The sequence below is a fragment of the Liolophura sinensis genome, chromosome 6 (assembly GCF_032854445.1).
Source record: "Liolophura sinensis isolate JHLJ2023 chromosome 6, CUHK_Ljap_v2, whole genome shotgun sequence".
In the NCBI taxonomy this organism is placed as follows: domain Eukaryota; kingdom Metazoa; phylum Mollusca; class Polyplacophora; order Chitonida; family Chitonidae; genus Liolophura; species Liolophura sinensis.
Genome location: NC_088300.1, coordinates 11,444,209 through 11,464,617, shown reverse-complemented (window position 1 = coordinate 11,464,617; position 20,409 = coordinate 11,444,209). Strand labels below are relative to the sequence as shown.

Genomic DNA, 20,409 nt, shown 5'->3' with positions numbered 1-20,409 from the left:
AGTTTATGGTTAATGCACAGAGTAATCACACTCCTGCAGAAGATACATGTAGGCTACATAAACCTGTGAACGACGCGTTTGGTACCCGAACATTTCTCGACTCCAAACAGGACAATGGAATCTACAAAGGATGAAAAACCAGTATCTGCAAAAGTGGAGAAGAAGAGATTTGGTTGGGGACCGTTCGCTCCAAAGTAAGTGTGGAGTGTGCTAACATATGGACACAGCGGTGAGTTTTAATCTTGCTGTGGTCTAGACTGGCCCTGCCCTTCCAAGGGTGGCGAAAAAAAATTATTCCTACCTACATAAAAGAAATAGGAATATAACATCAAAACATTTTGCTACAAAAAATATTAAAATAAATAAAATGAAACTTATAGTATTACAGTTGTACGCAATTTTTATTCGTAACAATATACATGAAAGGCCCCCGATGTACTTTCAGAGAGTTTTCACAGTAAACGAGATTCATGTAATGCACAACTTTGAACGCGGTATAGCATCAAACTGTAGTATATGTATTTGTATCTGCATAAAACAGCCTGCCTGTCTGTGTAGACTATGTTTTGAACATAATGCGGGAAAATGTGGTATCAAAATTCCCTTCCTCTACTGTATTTATATAGCCCGTGGCACCTTTAGCACAGTTTGTGTCTTGCGATCCTCTAGAAAGCTTTGACATCTGAAGAAAACATGGTTATTGTCGACGTTTTACGTAGCGGTACAGCTTAATCCGTGTGTGAGTTTTAATTTAGGTGCGACATACAAATGGTTTCATAAAAATGATTGTTCCTTATTCAAAGAGATGAAGTGTCTACATGATTGATTCTGATTTATCTATAAATGCGGTCTGGCCAAATTCATAACTTAGTATAGCCCTACATTTTTTAAATTAGATCATGTTTTCTTTTCATAAAAAACGTGAAATGAGAAAATATTCAAAATTTTATCGATAATTTTGAAATTCTTTATTATCTTCTGATCAGATAAGGTTCTTTTACGAAGCCTTTAACATAGTGAATAAATTTGACCAAAGATGTAGGAATACATCTGTGGCTACCATGTAAAACTCGGGGTCCGGACTCCTAACTTGGCGCATAGACTTTTAGTCTGTTGAAGTTTTGGTTAGTTTTCGGCCCCGAACTCTTTTATACCCTACATTTCGAGGCGCCACTTAAATTTGAATGGCTGAATACTCGAACATACAGCAATCTAGGGTCGTGGAACTTCCGAGGCCTACGTTGCCCGTGGAGCCTCACCTAGTGTGTTCGATTGGGCTCTTAAACTACTACCCACCCACCCCCACCCGGTTGCCCACTATTACTCTTTCTACGGTTTTGTACTCTTTAAATGGATACAGAATCAACGCAGATTGGCTGACAGTTGAGGTAGAATTCCCTGGGTTAAATCTTGCAGCCTTGGTCACGGTTGAATAAATGTACCATATCTAAAATTCAGCTTAGGCAAGGCAAAGTCTGGGCACAAGACAGATTGTCAGCGACAGGTCCGTGGTCCTTGGTTTTCCTCTGGCATCAGGTGCCCGCAATCTATGCAAATAACCTCCGTCGTTCAACTGAAATGTTTCGCATCCAGTCCGTTTATTTGATGTTTTTTTCACAATATATTGGTATTTATATAAAGTCAGGCAGGGTTACGACGGTATAGAGCTCCGGTAAGATTGCATGAAAATACAGTAGTACATGCTCTATATACTAGTACCGTCTTTATATAAATGTCATTATAATGTGTAAAAAACAAATCAAAAGCAAATAAGCTGGTAGAGAAAGATGGAGGTTCCAGCATAAGGATACGTTACCCTCGCCTACTGTGCACGCGTTCACTCTGCACTAGATCCTCCCTGGGTCCAGTGGTTCGTGTTTGTCAGTCATCCCTACTGTATTTTCCCAGTTGCGTGCAGTTTTTCAACAAGGTCGAGTAATTCGTGTTTGTCAGTCATCTCTACCGTATTTTCCCAGTTGCGTGCAGTTTTTCAACAAGGTCGAGTAATTCGTGTTTGTCAGTCAGCTCTACCGTATTTTCCCAGTTGCGTGCAGTTTTTTAACAGGGTCGAGTAATTCGTGTTTGACTAACTGATTGTGTCAGTCTTCTGTACTGTATTTTCCCGGTTGCCTGCAGTTCTTCAACAAGGTCCAGCAATAGGTGTTTATCAGTCATCTGTACTGTATTTTCCCATTTGCCTGCCATTTTTCAGCAAGGTCCAATATTTCGTGTTTGTCAGTCATCTGTACTATACAGGGTGTCCCAGAAGTCGTGCACCATCCTGATTTTCATATTTTTTGTGTGTTTCAGATTTAATACTGATTTAAATTTTTATCTCTCTTTCAGAGTTAATCATGGCTAATAAACTAACAGTACAAGAAAGAGTTGAATTGGTTTTTATGTTTGGAAGAGATGGGGCAACAAACCGCTGTGTAGCTCAAGCATTCAACCTCAACCTGGAAGGTGCGCGACTTCTGGGACTTTTATTTTTTTTACTATATTTTCCCAGTGGCCTGCCGTTTTTCAGCAAGGTCCAGTAACTGGTGTTTGTCAGTCATCTCTACCGTATTTTCCCAGTTGTGTGCAGTTTTTCAACAAGGTCCAGTAATTGGTGTTTGTCAGCCATATCTACTGTATTTTCCCAGTTGCGTGCAGTTTTTCAACAAGGTCCAATAATTCGTGTTTGTCAGTCATTTCTACTTTATCTTCCCAGTTGCCTGCCGTTTTTCAACAAGGTCCAGTATTTCGTGTTTGTCAGTCATCTGTACCATATTTTCCCATTTGCCTGCCGTTTTTCAACAAGGTCCAGTAATTGGTGTTTGTCAGTCATCTGTACTATATTTTGCCAGTTGCGTGCAGTTTTTCAACAAGGTCCAGTGGTTCGTGTTTGTCAGTCATCTCTACTGTATTTTCCCAGTTGCGTGCAGTTTTTCAACAAGGTCCAGTGGTTCGTGGTATGGATGTCCATGTTTTACCTGCTGGAGGAGCTATCCCACAGCCTTGTCAACATCGCTATCACCACCCTGGAGAGGCGCTACGGTCTGACCAGCTCCCAGACGGGTTTCATGGTCACCGCTCACCACATCGGGGGCCTCGTCGTCGTCGTCCCGGTGAGCTATCTTGGGGCCAACGGCCATAAACCCCACTACCTGGCTCTAGGCACATTTGTGGTCGGGATTGGCTCTTTCCTGTTCCTCCTACCCCAACTTATCTCGGATGTATTTGATTACACGGACACGGGTGAGACCTGATAGAGCGTAATTTGTAAAAGTAACGTAACAATTTGTGATAGAGGAGTAAATATGGCGTAGTCTCGACTGTATTGCTAATATACTTGACTAACAAGACGTGTAGGCCTATGGCCGTGATTAATTATGAGCAGAAAACACGATTTGCATAAAGCGATGATCCTGTGTGGAGTCTTATAAACCACTATACTACTAGTATTTGAACAGGTTTCTCTGTAATAGGGCTTGGGACAACAAACCGTATTGTCTTAAAGTCATTTGGACAGATTACAACATACTAAAATGCCCACTTCAGATGAAACGGAGGACTATATCCCAAACCACAACACGTGGACATACGATTATTACATGTGGACATAACGATTTATTACATGTAGTCATAACGATTATTACGTGTGGACTAAACAATTATCACTTGTGGACATAGAGATTATTCCATATGGACATAAAGATTATTACATGTGGATAAACCATTGTTACCTGTGGATATTACCTTTAATACACTGTGGGACAATGTCCACCACACATGGACCGACAGATCATGTCCTGACAATAACTTCGTGAGGAAAGACCGTTAGTTACTGTGTGGTACAATACCGGAACACACTGCACCACACGCTATGTTACTGACCACAGATTATGTCATTGACCATGGAGCCAATGGTGTATCCAAAACAATGTCATTTTGACAGGACATTAATTACAGAACATTGATGTATACCTAGTAGCCTACAATTTCCGCCAGAGACGGCATGGCTGATCACACCCCTAAGTCCCCTACACCACGTGGGCAGGTTACCTTGTATTACAATAAGAAATCGGAAAATAAGTAATCTATCTTCCAAAATAAGCTTATCGTTCGTGAAAATAAGTGAGAAAGATTATTAACTGGATAGTGTGTAAGACTGAACTGTTATTCTTTGTGCTGACCAGAGCCGGGGCGTGCATGTAGAATATGTTGTGGGGTACCTTTATTGTCCACGTCCTTTCATTGCAGGATCGACAAACGCCACGTCAGGTTACATATGTGATCCGAACCGAGATAAGACCGCCAATCTGGGGAGCAGGACATCTAATGATGATACTCAGGAAGTGACGTCAGACAGCGCCACAACATTGTACTTTGCCATTTTTGTGTTAGCCGAGTTTATTCTAGGAGTTGGTGACACCCCAGCTACAACTTTAGCCGCACCCTACATTGATGAGAATGTATCTAACCCCAGTCAAACATCGTTGTATTTAGGTGTGTAACTTTAAAAATATTTTTTGGGAAAGTAGACCTATTGATATCACAGAAAACATTGGAGAATGAAGCCGCCCTGAAATCAGTTATACTTTAACATTTGCACGAGGAATGACACTACACGACCAGTTAGAGACAATAAGCACTTTGGCAGTTCGAATAACAGATTCTAGCGTAGCCTATTGTACAACTGGGCATTGAAATTGGGATTCCTCCAAAGGTATAGATCTGAGTGGGGGTATTCACCAATGATATATATGTGAGTGGGACCACCCACTTGGGAACCTTGTTAAATGGAGCAATAGTATTGTGTTCCCTTCAAAGTAGTATGTTGAAGAGCATTGGATGCGAGTGTGTCTGGTTTTACGGAATTATAGTGAACAACCATAGATGTAAGTGGGAGTCTGGAATGTGAGTGTACCTTCTTTGAGTAAGCATATACACGTGAGTGGGAGTCTGGAATGGAAGTCTACCTTTTTTGAGTAAGCATGTGCGTAAGTGGGAGTCTGGAATGTGAGTGTACCTTTTCTGAGTAAGCATAGATGTAAGTGGGAGTCTGGAATGTGAGTGTACCTTCTTTGAGTTAGCAAGGCTGTAAGTGGGAGTCTCGAATGTTGGTGTACCTCCTAGCTGATTAAGCATGTATGTAGGTGGGAGTTTTCAGTGTAAATGAATGAATGAATGATTATGGTTTAACACCACATCCGCAATTTTCCAGCCATATTGTGGTGAGAACAAGGTCAAAACAGGAGCCAGTTGAATGTAAATGTACCTTGTTTCATCATGCATGTAAATGTGAGTATTGAATGTGAATGTATCATGTTTCAGTAAGCATATGTGTAAGTGTGGGTTTTGAATTTGAATTGAATATTGAACTTTGGTTGAGTAAGCATATATGTATGTGGGAGTGTCGAATGTAAATGTACCTTGGTTGAGTAAGCGTAAGCTAGTGGGAGTATTGGATATCAACGTGCCTTTTTCCTTGGACGAATCACTTACCCCACAAATATGTATGTCACAGGAATTCTTTAATTTACGCCTTTGTATAATGCTGTATGAGATGTCTCTGTTGTGTTCCTATTACAGGTATATATTTTGCGGTGGGCGCCATCGGTGCGGCTATCGGCTATGTTAGTGGGGGCCAGTCGCTCACCCTCTACGTGGACTTCACCCGAGTGGACATGACGGAGTCAGTACTATGGTGTTACTTACTTGAAATCATGTGTTTTGAAAATCAATTACATCTCCACTATTAATCAAGTGTTTATTAATCATTAATTGGTATTTTGGTCATTCTCCAGTGACGTAAAGGAAACGCTTGCTTATTTCTTTATACGGAGCATTAGGTGCGCTAAGCTGGTCAGATGTTTCCAATAAGTTCATCATTGACGTCATTTTCGAAACTTTCCTACCATTGGCAGATAATATGCATAAAATAGAGGGGTTATTAAGAATCTTTTCGATTTGTGTCTCAAGAGAATGGTGACCGGGCGGGGGCCTGGTGGATCTGTTTCCTTAATGACTGACTGGGTGGTGTCTGATGGATCAGAATCCTTAATGTATTACTGGGTGTGGGCCTGGTGGATCAGTATCCTTAATGTATTACTGGGTGTGGGCCTAGTGGATCAGTATCCTTAATGTATTATTGGGTGTGGGCCTGGTGGATCAGTATCCTTAATGTATTACTGGGTGTGGGCCTAGTGGATCAGTATCCTTAATGTATTATTGGGTGTGGGCCTGGTGGATCAGTATCCTTAATGTATTACTGGGTGTGGGCCTGGTGGATCAGTATCCTTAATGACTGACTGGGTGTGGGCCTGGTGGATCAGTATCCTTAATGTATTACTGGGTGTGGGCCTGGTGGATTAGTTTCCTTAATGACTGACTGGGTGTGGGCCTGGTGGATCAGTATCCTTAATGTATTATTGGGTGTGGGCCTGGTGGATCAGTATCCTTAATGTATTACTGGGTGTGGGCCTGGTGGATAAGTTTCCTTAATGACTGACTGGGTGTGGGCCTGGTGGATCAGTATCCTTAATGTATTATTGGGTGTGGGCCTGGTGGATCATTATCCTTAATGTATTACTGGGTGTGGGCCTGGTGGATCAGTATCCTTAATGTATTATTGGGTGTGGGCCTGGTGGATCAGTATCCTTAATGTATTACTGGGTGTGGGCCTGGTGGATTAGTTTCCTTAATGTCTGACTGGACAGGATCATGTTCCTTAACGAGTTACTTGTTAAACACTCTTTTTTCCCTCAGAGTGACGGTATCTGAGGGGGATGCATACTGGGTGGGGGCCTGGTGGATCGGTTTTGTGGCCTTGACCATAGCTTTTCCTCTGATCGCCTTCATGATTGCAGGATACCCCAAGAAACTACCCACAGGTAAAGACCAGAGTCCCACCCCAACAACGATAAAACTGGTAAGATCTCCACGGCAATGCTTTGTGGCCGGTTGTAAATGTATAGCAATATCTCCAGAATACGATTGCCAACCGTTCTTACAATGTACACTGCCACTGAAGATTTAATTCAACAATTTTCAAGACATGCGCTGCATTTTTCCCAAATGAAAATAAGTTGTTTGGCCAGAGCTTATATTGGGTAGCTTTTTGTTATTTATAATACGAGTTATTGTTGTTTTAGTTCTTATGTTTAGTTTTCCAGCCTGGGTCGTACTTGTGTGGGAGTACAATGATTTTGATTCTAACGTTGAGAAGTATTCTCTTGTAAATGTATGTTTTCCATGCTGCTGTAAATGTGTGTTCCTTACGCTGCTGTAAATGTTTGCTCCGCATGCTGCTGTAAATGTTCATTCCGCATGCTGCTGCAAATATTTGTTCTGTATGGTGCTTTAAATGTTTGGTCCGTATACGTCTGTAAATGGGTGTTCCGTGTTCTTCCATAAATGTCTTCCGCCTGCTGCCGAAGTGTTTGTTCTGTTTGCCGCATGGTTATGACACATGCTGCTTTAAATGATTGTTGACAATGGTAGTTGTAACTGTTTGTTACGTTTGCTGCTGTGAATGTGTCTTCCTATCATGCTGTAAATATATGTTTCCGTAAATTAATTCTGCATTCTGTTGTATATGTTTGTTTCTGTGTCATTGTAAATGTTTGTTACGCCTGGTGCTTTAATTGTTTGTCCCCTATGCAGCTGTTAATCTCTCTGCCATGCTGCTGTAAATATTCGTTCTGTATGGTGCTTGAAATATTTGCTGCGTAAGCTGCTGTAAATGATCCTTCCGTGGGCTGCTGTATATATGTTACGTATGCTGCTATAGATATTTTTTCTGCATACTGCTGTAAATGTTTGTTTCGTATGCTTCTATAAAGGTGTGAAACGTGTATACAAATCTCTGTTTGTATGCTTCTGTAAGTCTGTGTCCAGTGTACTGTGTAAACCCTTATGCTACTGTAAACGTTTGTTCTGTATGATTCTGTAAGTGTATTTTGAATGCAGTTGTAAATGTTTGATCTGTATACTACTGTAAATATTTATTCTGATTTGAATGCTGCTGTAAACGTTTGTTTTGTATTCTGCTGAAAACGTTTGTTCCATATGCTGCTTCCAGTGTGCATTTACACACAGAATTGTTTAACTGTGCACAGCTCCACCACCAAAAGTGCAACCGGATATCCCGATCAAACATCTGAGTGAGAAACAAAATGGCCACGTCACAAATGATGATCCAGACAGGAAATCCATCAGCGTTCTCAAGAAACTAACGAATAGACTTGGTGATATGTTCAGCTCTGTGGTCGTCTTGGTAAGTACTATACTAATGTCTAATTTCCGAATAAATGAGAAAGGTTTGTGTTACGCTCCTTCTATATTAATTAACATAGGCATATTACAGCAAATATATGGTCATGTTGTGACGGCCTCGTGGATGTATTACCACGGTCCCAGGCTGTATTATAGAGTAAAGTTTAGTCGTGTTGCGACGGTCTTGTGAGACGTATTACCACGATCCCAGGCTGTATTAAAGAATACAGTTTAGTCGTGTTGTGACGGTCTCGTGGATGTATTATCACGGTCCCAGCCTTATTATAGAGTACAGTCTAGTCGTGTTGTGACGGTCTTGTGAGACGTATTGCCACGATCCCAGGCTGTATTAGAGAATACAGTTTAGTCGTGTTGTGACGGTCTCGTGGATGTATTATCACGGTCCCAGTCTGTATTATAGAGTACAGTCTAGTCGTGTTGTGACGGTCTTGTGAGACGTATTACCACGATCCCAGGCTGTATTAAAGAATACAGTTTAGTCGTGATGTGACGGTCTCGTGGATGTATTAACACGGTCCCAGTCTGTATTATAGAGTACAGTCTAGTCGTGTTGTGACGGTCTCGTGGATGTATTATCACGGTCCCAGGCTGTATTAGAGGGTACAGTATTAGTCGTGTTGCGACCCCCCCCCCCCTTGGATGTATTACCACGATCCCAGGCTGTATTATAGAGTACAGTCTAGTCGTGTTGTGACGGTCTCGTGGATGTATTATCACGGTCCCAGGCTGTATTAGAGGGTACAGTATTAGTCGTGTTGCGACCCCCCCCCCCCCCCCTTGGATGTATTACCACGATCCCAGGCTGTATTATAGAGCACGGTTTAGTTGTGTTGCGACGGTCTCGTGGATGTATTACCACGATCCCGGGTTGTATTATAGAGTACAGTTTAGTCGTGTTGCGGCCTTCTCGTGGATGTATTACCACGATCCCAAGTTGTAATACAGAGTACAGTTTAGTTGTGTTGCGACAGTCTCGTGGATGTATTACCACGATCCCAGGTTGTAATATAGAGTACAGTTTAGTCGTGTTGCGACAGTCTCGTGGATGTATTACCACGATCTCAAGTTGTGTTATAGAGTACAGTTTAATCGTGTTGCAACAGTCCCGTGGGTGTATTACTACGATGCAAGGTTGTATTATAAAATACAGTTTAGTCATGTTGTGACGCTCTAGTGTGATGTATCACTATAGCCCCAGCCCAAAGTATTCAGGGCGCTTCCTTATTGCAGATGTTTTGCGTGCAGGATATTTTGTCATTCATTGACAAACTGGGCTCCGTTGTATCGGCTGTATTATCCTCGTTTTCTAATAATGTTTATTATTTAAACGTAAATGAGAAAACAACAAGAAATAATGACTACTAGTTCTGTAAGACAATTATGTTTGCGGAACACTTGATGGATTTATGATGGATTTAGTTAATACAGACTGTTTTTTAATGTGCGATGATTATATGATTGTTTTTATTTCAGTTTAAGAATCCCACGTATGTATTATTGGTCCTTGGAGGCTGTGCACAGGCGCTAATAGCCATCGGGATGCTTCCGTTTCAAGCCAAAATTCTCCAAGAAAAGTTCAATATATCCCCGACCGAAGCCGGCGTTATTCTCAGTAAGAAATCATTCCTTTAGGCCGGTTCGGCTTTAAAATAGGTACCCCTCCCCTACCGGTTGTGCAGTTGTCATACCTGTCTCACCTGTGGTAGGTAAGATGATGTTTGCAATTGTTATACCTGTCTCACCTGGGGTAGATGAATTGATGTTCGCAACATTATACCTGCCTTACCTGTGACTGATGAGTTAAAGTGTGCAGTTGTTATACCTGTGTCACCTGTGACAAATGAGTTGATGTATGTTGTTGTTACACCTGTCTTACCTGTGGCTGATGAGTTGAAGTATGTTTTTGTTTTACCTGTGGCTGATGAGTTGATGTGTGTAGATGTTACACCTGTCTTACCTGTGGCTGATGAGTTGATGTGTGTAGTTGCTACGCCTGTATTACCTGTAACAGATGAATTGATGTGTTTTTGTTATACCTGTCTTGTTGTACCTGTCTTACCTGTGACAGATGAGTTGAAGTGTTTTGTTGTTATACCTGTTTTACCTGTGGTAGATGAGTTGATGTGTGTAGATGCTACGCCTGTATTACGTGTAACAGATGAATTGATGTGTTTTTGTTATACCTGTCTTGTTGTACATGTCTTACCTATGACAGATGAGTTGAAGTGTGTTGTTGTTATACCTGTTTTACCTGTGGCTGATGAATTGATGTGTGTAGATGCTACGCCTGTATTACCTGTAACAGATGAATTGATGTGTTTTTGTTATACCTGTCTTGTTGTACCTGTCTTACCTGTGACAGATGAGTTGAAGTGTGTTGTTGTTATACCTGTTTTACCTGTGGTAGATGAGTTGATGTGTGTAGATGTTACACCTGTCTTACCTGTGGCTGATGAGTTGATGTGTGTAGTTGCTACGCCTGTATTACGTGTAACAGATGAATTGATGTGTATTTGTTATACCTATCTTTTCTGTGGCAGGTGTAATCAGCGTGGTAGGCCAGGGCGGTGGAGAGATCCTGGGTGGGGTAATTATGAGACTGTCACACTTCGGCCCTCGGGGTATGCTCCGCTTTATGGCCATCTTCGCTGGCGTCGCCGCTGCATTCAGTGCTTGTTTCTTCATCACCTGTCCGGATATCCGGATAGCCGGCGTGAACTCCAAATACGGCAGTGCATCGTGAGTGCGTTTTCCATTCATAAATAATATAAGATAATAATATTAATAATAATACAGATCCACGGAAGGAAATTTTTCTTCTTTCTATTAACCAGAGAAAAAAGGCAAAGCTATCCCGCTAACGCGGATAAAATTTCCCCCGACTTCCCTAAAGTCAGATTACACTTGCCTGCTGCCACATCCATCACCAGAGTTGCTGTTTTTTCGTGTCTGTTTACACCTGTTTCTCTCTATACATTACTATTGTCTGCTGTTATAATCATCACCAGGTTTGCTGTTTTACCGTACTCTATTTTACATATCTATTTTACCGCCTGCTTCTCTCTCTCTCAGTATTCCTGTCTGCTGTCAGAACTATCACCAAGGTTGCTGTTTTCTAGAATCTGTTTTGCCGCCTACTTCTCTCTGTACAGTGCTCCTGTCTGATGTCACAACCGTCACCCGGGTTTGCTGTTTTCCCATGTCATTTTTGCCGCCTGCTTCGCTCTGTACAGTACCCCTGTCTGCTGTCACAACTATCACGGTTGTTGTTGTTTTTCCGTATCTGATTACCCTTCTGCTTCTCTCTGTAGAGTAGTCTGTCTGCTGTCACAACTATCACAAGGGTTGCTGTTTTTCCCCGTGTCTGTTTACCGCCTGCTTCTCTCCATTGCAATATTCCTGCCTTCTGTCACAACTATCACCAGGGTTGCCGTTTTCCCGTGTCTGTTTTGCCGCCTGTTTCTCTCTGTACATTACTCCTGCCTGCTGTCACAACTATCACCAGGGTTGCTGTTTTCCCTTATCTGCTTTACGCCTGCTTCTCTCTGGTACAGTACTTCCTGCCTGCTGTCACAATTATCACCAGGGTTGCTGTTTTCCCGTGTCTGTTTGGCGCCTGCTTCTCTCTGTATAGTACTCCTGCTGCTGTCACAACTTTCACCAGGGTTGCCGTTTTCCCGTGTCTGTTTTACCGCCTGCTTCTCTCTGTACAGTACTCCTGCCTGCTGTCACAACTATCACCAGGGCTGCTGTTTTCCTTTCCTGTTTTACCGCCTGCTTCTCCCTGTACAGTACTCCTGTCTGCTGTCACAACTATAACGGCTGTTGCTGTTTTCCCCATATCTCATTACCGTCTGCTTCTCCATGAACAGTACTCCTGCCTGCTGTCACAACTATCACGGTTGTTGTCGTTTTCCCGTATCTCATTACCATCTGCTTCTCTCTGTATAGTACTCCTGCCTGCTGTCACAACTTTCACCAGGGTTGCCGTTTTCCCGTGCCTGTTTTACCGCCTGCTTCTCTCTGTACAGTAGCCTACTCCTGCCTGCTGTCACAACTATCACGGTTGTTGCCGTTTTCCCGTATCTGATTACCATCTGGTTCTCTCTGTAGATTACCCCTGCCTGCTGTCACAGCTATCACGATTGTTGTTGTTTTCTAGTATTTGTTCCGTTGCCTGTTATACCTACCGGTACATATTTTCGAGGATTCTGTCAGAACGCGGCTGGTGTTTTCCCTTCCCCACAGTATGCAAAATATGTTTGCCTCTTGGTGATTTTTGTTTTCTCTGTAGATTCCTGCCGCCTGCTGAAGGTTTGTTTGACGCTTGTCATAGTGATTGCGCCTGCGATGACAGTTTCTACCAGCCTGTTTGCGGCACGGATGACGTCATGTACATTACTCCCTGCCACGCCGGATGTGCTGTGGAAGTGCAGGTTGAGGGAGATTTGGTAAGGGTCTGTAGTCTGTTTCGTTTAGCCACTCGCCTATTTTTAAGGGTGTGTAAAATCAGTCAAACCCTCTACCAAAATTACCTTTCGTTAGCGCCATGTACTACACACTGATATGTTATACTCGATATTATTATAAGAAGATGGCTCATAGCCTCGGGTGAGGTCATAGTTATTCAAACGAAATGGCGTGCTGGACAATACGCGTTGAGAGTAATTGTTTGGAACAGCTGCACCAACATGCAGTTATATCAAACTGCACGCAGAAATACAGCCTACACAACTGCCTCGGGAATACACTGTATTGTTTTTTGTTCACAACAGAATTTTCTAGCATCCAGCTCTAAAATCAGACTGACTTGAGATCATATACTACAACGGATAAAATAAAAGTCATTATGAGGGTTATATTATAATAAAACACCAAACAAGGCTAAATATGTCAATGTCAGAAACACGGTTTAGATAATAGTCGAAAGCGGTTTAGATAAGTTTATTTATTTATTTATTTATTTTTTTTTATTTATTTGATTGGTGTTTTACGCCGTACTCAAGAATATTTCACTTATACAACGGCGGCCAGCATTATGGTGGGTGGAAACCGGGCACAGCCCGGAGAAAACCCATGATCATCCGCAGGTTGCTGACAGACTTAAGCACTTACGGCCGGAGAGAATGCCAGCATGAGCTGGACTTGAACTCATTACAACCGCATTGGTGAGAGGCTTCTGGGTCATTACGCTGTGCTAGCGCGCTATCCAACTTTAGGTAAGTGGTGTCACCCTTCGTCAAAACATATTGAACTCTGCCCAGTATCCAGCATGCCATTGGTTTTTTAATAATTATGACGTCACCCGATGAGTTCTCGCCGTCGAAACCTAGCTTATTCAATATAGCATTATGAGTTACAAAAATTGTTCTAGTTTCATTTTCTGTGCAAAATATGGACTTCCAGCATATCCATGTGTAAAGCTTGTGCTGTTACGCGTCATTGACTGAAGGCAATTTTGGTAGCGAGTATGAATGGTTTTACAAACACCTGAATATATGCAACTGGCTAAAAGAAATAGACTATAATATCGAGTTGCCCATTATTAGTGTCATGGCATGTTCTTGTATGCGGTTTTTTGGAGTATTTGTGGCAGTTGTTTTTCCAATTAGGAAAGGTCATTAAAATAGTTTTATATCATCAGTTACTTTATACAACTATGCGCATTGAATAAATTGAACGAAGGAGTGCAGAAACCTGCCCTGAACGATTCCTTCGCATACAGGGTCCAGCGAGGTAAGATATTTAGTTTATGTTTCAATTACTGCAATTACAAATTCTAGTCGTTCTCCTGTGTCATGTGAGAATCAGTAGTGACAAGCCCTTCATTTGTGCAAACCTAATATGTGCTCTCTACACGAGACTACGTGCTATAAACACTACACAAATAATAAAACACACTTCAGACATAAGGAGACAGTTCTATGGCAGTACATCATCAGGCTGTAAAGATTAAGGAAAAAGAAAATATTGCAGCGTTTATCAATGCAATAAAACCATTACGCACAATCTGTACTAAATGTCAGTGACTGCGTCTTAATTCCCAAGTGTTCCCGGTTGTTAGTACTTGTGGAGTCTTCCACGGGTCCACGGGGGACAGCTCTTAGTCTATCCATCGTTGTTACTGTGGGTAACTGTGGGTAACTTGTGGGACTGCTAATCAGTCCTCCACGGGTCCATGGGAGACATTCCTTAGTCAATTAGAGCGTCGTTACCGTAGCTAGTCCTCCACGGGTCTACGGGGGATAGTCCTCGGTAAATCCGTGTGTGGCTACTATTGCAGTACTCAGTGGGCCCACGCCAAAGCGGGCCATTTTTAGCCCACCCGCAGGAATAGCCCCCAACGGTTTTACGAATATCTGAGTTAAGGTTATTATGCCCGTAGTGCTTGTCAGCCCATGAAACTGACTGCCATCGTGTGGATGGAAATATTTTGTGTATGGCATTAAATATTTAGTCTGATGAAACAGATAAATAAATATCAGGAGAAGGAAAGAGTGGACAAGTTGAAGATATTTGTTTATTCCTGCAGTGACGGCCTTCATACCAGTCTGGTGTTGCGGCAGTAGATTTAACATAAGTATTTGAGAATAAAGTACCTTGTTACAGAGGTCAATAGTAAAAGACATAATTCTTCAAACTCTCTTGTGTTGCTTTAGTACATTATTATGACGACAGATGTGATACTTTAGTACATTATTATAACGACAGATATGATACTCTAGTACATCATTATGACGACAGATATGATACTCTAGTACATCATTATGACGACAGATATACTTTCGTACATCATTATAACGACAGATATGATACTTTAGTACATCATAATGATAACACATATTATACTTTAGTGCATCAATATAATGACGTCTTGCAGAAACTTGCGGATGGTCGTTGGTTTCCGCCGGGCTCTGCCCTGTTTCCACCCACCATAACGCTGGCCGCCGTCGTATAAGTGAAATATTCTTGAGTACGGCGTAAAACATCAATCAAATAAATAAATAAATCAATATAATGACAGATATGATACTTTACTACATCAGTACCCTGACACATATTATGGTTTTGTATATTATTCCGTTGACAGATATGATGCTTTAATAAGCTGCATAATTATGGTGACAGATGTGGTACTTTCGTACATTAATACATTGACATATATTATGGTTTAGTACGTCAGTATGGTGGCAGATATAATACTTTTGTACATCAATATAATGACACCTTATGCATCATAATGACAGATATGACACTTTCGTACATTATTATGATGACTGATGTGATACATCCGTACATCATTATGGTGACTTTTATATATATTATGATCTTAATAGTATAAGTGAATGAATAAACTTGAAGTGAAAGGATCACCAACAGCGATAGTACATTTAAATACATCAGGTATCCACTTTCTTGTCTCTCTTGTTCTGTCAGAGTTACGCGAACTGCGAGTGTGTCCGTCAGACACTGCTGAATGGAAACTTGGAAAAGAACGCCACAGCCACAGATGGCCGTTGTCTGCAGAGCTGTGATAGTGCTCTCATATCCTTCTCTGCTCTCCTTCTCCTCCAGTTCATGACGCTGTTTGCTACCGTGCCCGCGGCGTCCGTCCTTCCATTACGGTGAGACATCATTCTAGCCTTGACGCAACTAAATTTACCATTGTCATCATGTCAGCCCGTAGCACAACTAATCTCGCCATTGTGTCGTCATATTAGCCTAAGGTGCAAGTTATCTCACAAATGCCCCATCGTATTAGCTTGTGGCGCAGGATCTCTCTATTATCTCATCATATCAGCCTGTGATATAATGTAACTCACCATTATCTCATCATATCAGCCTCTGACATAAACTGTATGTATTTATTTATTTATTGGTGATTAGTGATTGGTGTTTTACGCCGTACACAAGAATATTTCACTTATACGACAGCGGCCAGCATTATGGTGGGAGGAAACCGGACAGAGCCCGGGGGAAACCCACGACCATCGGCAGGTTATCTCAACATGTTTCTCAACATTTTCTCATCATATCACCTTTCGGCATAACCTGTCTCACCATTGTCCCATCATATCAGCCTTTGGCATAACCTATCTCACCATTGTCCCATCATATCAGCCTTTGGCATAACCTGTCTCACCATTGTCCCATCATATCAGCCTTTGGCATAACCTATTTCACCATTGTCCCATCATATCAGCTTTTGGCATAACCTATCTCACCATTGTCCCATCATATCAGCCTTTGACATAACCTATTTCACCATTGTCTTATCATATCAGCCTGTAACATAATCTATTTCACCATTGTCTCATCATATCAGCCCGTAAAATAACCTATTTCACCATTGTCTTATCATATCAGCCTGTGACATAACCTATTTCACCATTGTCTCATCATATCAGCCTGTGATATGACTTACATGTATTTATTTATTTATTTACTAGTGACTGGTGATTGGTGTTTTACGTCGTGCTCAAGAATATTTCACTTATACGAAGGTAGCCAGCATTATGGCGAGAGAAAACCGGACAGAACCTGGGGAAAAACCCACGACCATCGGCAGGTTACCTGCATTTTCTCATCATATAAGCCAGTGATATAACCTATCTCACCATTGTCTCATCCTTGTAGCTGTGTTAGAGAGGAGCATGGCGCTCTGGCAGTAGGGGTACAGTGGACCTTCCTCCGGCTTTTAGGTAATATGTGAAACGTGTTGACTTATTAGGTAGCGTAACCTTAATCTCTCAGTAGTTGTGCTGGATCCTCCTTGTGTTTACACGGTGACTTTTCTGTATATGTGCTGTACCCTCTCTATATTTGTGTTGTATCCTCTATGTTTTTGTCCTGTACTCTTGTACTCTTGTTCTATACCCTATCTGTAGTTGTGCTATACCATGTCTGTATGTGTGCTGAACCCTACTTGTATTTACACTGTGCCTTTTTTGTGTATGTGCTGTACCCTCTCTGTAGTTGTGCTGCACCCTCTCTGTTGTTGTGCTCTATCCTCTCTGTATTTGTGCTGTGCCCTCTCTGTAATTGTGCTACACCCTCTCTGTTTTTGTGTTGTACCGTCTGTACAGTTGTGCTGTACCCTTTCAGTAGTTGCCCTATACCCTATCTGTAGTTGTGCTGTACCCTATCTATAGTGGTGTTGTACCTTCTCTGTATTTGTGTTATACCCCCTCTGTGTTTGTGCGGCACCCTTTCTGTAGTTGTGTTGTACCCTGTCTGTATGTGTTGCTAGCAACACTGTGCCTTTTCTGTTTATGCTCTGTACCCTCTCTGTATTTGCGTTGTACCCTCTCTATATTTGTGCTATACCCTCTCTGTTTTTGTGCTGTACCCTCTCTGTTTTTGTGTTGCATCGTCTCTATAGTTGCACTGTACCCTCTCTGTATTTGTGCTGTACCCTCTCTGTAGTTATGCTGTTTGTGCTGTACCAAGAGAGGGTACAGCACAACTTAAGAGACGGTACAGCACAAATACAGAAAGGGAACAGCACAAATACAGAAAGGGTATATGTACTGTACCCTCTCTGTGTTTGTGCTGTACCCTTTGTACTTTTGCTGTACCCTCTCTGTATTTGTGCTGTGCCCTCTCTGTATTTGTGCTACATCCTCTCTATTTTTGTGCTGTATCCTCTCTGTATATGCCATGTACCCTCTCTGTAGCTGTACCTCTTCTATATTTCTGCAGTACCCTCTCTGTATATGTGCTATACCCTCTCTGTACTTGAGCTGTACCGTTTCTATACTTGCGCTGTACCCTCTCTGTGTTTGTAGCCTACTGTACTCTCTCTTTACATGTGCTGTGCCTTCTCTATATTTGTGGTGTGCCCTAACTGTAGTTGTGCTCTACCCTCTTTGTATTTGTGCTCTACCCTCTCTGTATTTGTGCTGTACTTTGTCTGTAGTTGTGCTCTACCCTCTCTGTATTTGTACTTTTTCTGTATTTTTGCAGTAGCCTCTCTGCATTTACATTGTCCTGTGTATATTTGCATTGGATCCTCCCTGATTTCCAGTTAGTCTGTACCTTCACAACAGTTAGTCTGCACCTTCACTTCAATTGGTCTCTAGTTTACCCTCATGACAGTTAGTCTGTAACATCACTAGTTAGCCTGTACCTTCACTAAAATTAGTCTGTACCTTCATGACAATTAGTTTGTACCTTCACTACCATTAGTCTGTACCTTCACTATAATTAGTCTGTGTCTTCACTACAATTAGGTCGTGCTCTGTGTATTTCCTGTGTTTGATGTGTACAGCATCTGTATTTTATCTGCGCCTGCAGGTGTTCTCCCGGGACCCGTTATGGCCGGGGTGGTGATCGACAGCGCCTGTGATTTCTGGGGAACAGAGGGGTCGTGTTTGCTTTACGATAAAGCTGCCCTCAGCTGGCGGATCTTTCTCTGCTGGGTGATATTCCAGGCCTTTGTGGTGGCCGTTTGGGCGTTGGCCGCACAGTTGTATCGCCCAAAGTGGGCGGGGCAAACTGAGCCTGATATGGAGCTTGACGTGTTGCCAGAGCCGCCAAGCACCACAGACAATGTGACAAACATTCCATGCCCTCAGCGTAACCAATCAGACGCGGACTCCATCACGGAAGCCACCACGAACACCACCACTGACACCGATATGCCGCCGAGTAGTGAGACATCTGCACATGGCCAGACTCTTGTCTGGTAAGAGATGAACTGCTGTAAACCAAGTCGATTGTTTCTGGTGACCACGATTACATATAATACCCTGGACTTATTAATTACTTTCCAACAGTCGCAGTTGTCTGTTATGTTTACTGCACCCTGCAGCGATTAGAACTAAAGAGAATCAAACGAAATCAATCAACCATGAATTGAATTACTCCGTTCGCTGTACCCTCTTATCAATTACAGAGTTTTCAGAAAAAAACTTCCACTGATTTAGCTTAACTACAGTGTTAAACTACGACTGAGTAGATTGATTTATTTATTCATTTGATTGCTTTTTAACGCCGTACTAAAAGAGATTGTAAGTTGAAAACATTGTTATCCTATAGAGGAAAGAAGAGTACAATATTCTGTCTACTTGAATGAAGATGTGTTAATTATAAGATTGTATTGTAACCACGAGTGAGTTTTAATAATAAGAAGTCTGTACTGTAACGCTGTAGGTGTCATTTATAACGCTGTACTGTAAACTACCCCGTAGGTATAATTTATAAGGCTAAACTGTAACTTCTCTGTGAAAGCTTGTGGATAAGTAATGATGTCGTCAGAAGTGTGTTTTGTCGGGTTATTTATCACTAGTGTACTATAACTGCTCTGTAGGTGTTAATAAACTGTACTGTAACTACTCTGCGGGTGTTAATTGCTAGCCAAGGATCGGACAGTACCGTAACTACTCTGTAGGAGTTGATAATAAGAACATTATACTGTAACAACTCTGTAGGAATTGATAAACTGTACTGTAACTACTCTGTAGGAATTGATAAACTGCACTGTAACTACTCTGTAGGTGTTGATAAACTGTAGGCTACTGTTTTACGCCGTACTCAAGAATATTACACGGCCAGTATTACGGTGGGAAGAAACCGTGCAGAGCCCAGGGGAATCTACGACCATCTGCAGGTTGCTTAAAGACCTTCGCCCGTAAGGCGGAAAAGGAAGCCAGCATGAGCTGGACTTGAACTCACAGCGAGCGCATTGGTAGGAGGCTCCTGAGTTATTGCGCTGTGCAGTTAACACCCACGAAGGCGCCCTGGATCTTAATAAGTTGTGCTGTTACTGCTCAGCAGATGTTAATGCTCGGGAGCCTAATTAGATGTTAATAAGCTGTACTGTAACTACTCTGTAGGTGTTAATAAGCTGTACTGTAACTACTCTGTAGGTATTAATAAGCTGTACTGTAACTACTCTGTATGTGTTAATAAGCTGCACTATAACTATTCTGTAGGAATTTTCCTCCAAACCTGATCGACAATAAATTTCTGATAATGTCCAGGCTGTCAGCTTATGAAGGGCATTTATGCTTTCAACTTAGAGGGGCTTTTTATATTTTAATCACCGCATCAAATGTCTCATTATTTGGAAATAATAAAGACTTCGACAAATCTGGGATTGGTAAAGAGTCACATACTTTTATT

At 41.9% G+C, this 20,409-nt stretch overlaps 1 protein-coding gene across 1 annotated transcript; it reads left to right on the top strand.

The window, feature by feature from the left end:
• The first annotated feature begins 114 nt into the window (after positions 1 to 114).
• LOC135468897 (solute carrier organic anion transporter family member 4A1-like) lies at positions 115 to 20,327 on the top strand. The gene is made up of 12 exons (XM_064747361.1): positions 115 to 194; positions 2,918 to 3,240; positions 4,246 to 4,491; positions 5,578 to 5,680; positions 6,754 to 6,878; positions 8,106 to 8,263; positions 9,757 to 9,895; positions 10,824 to 11,022; positions 12,578 to 12,734; positions 15,721 to 15,908; positions 16,921 to 16,985; positions 18,580 to 20,327. The coding sequence occupies exons 1-12, from the start codon at positions 115 to 117 to the stop codon at positions 18,972 to 18,974; spliced, it is 2,178 nt and encodes a 725-aa protein (XP_064603431.1). The 3' UTR covers positions 18,975 to 20,327.
• The last annotated feature ends 82 nt before the right edge of the window (positions 20,328 to 20,409 follow it).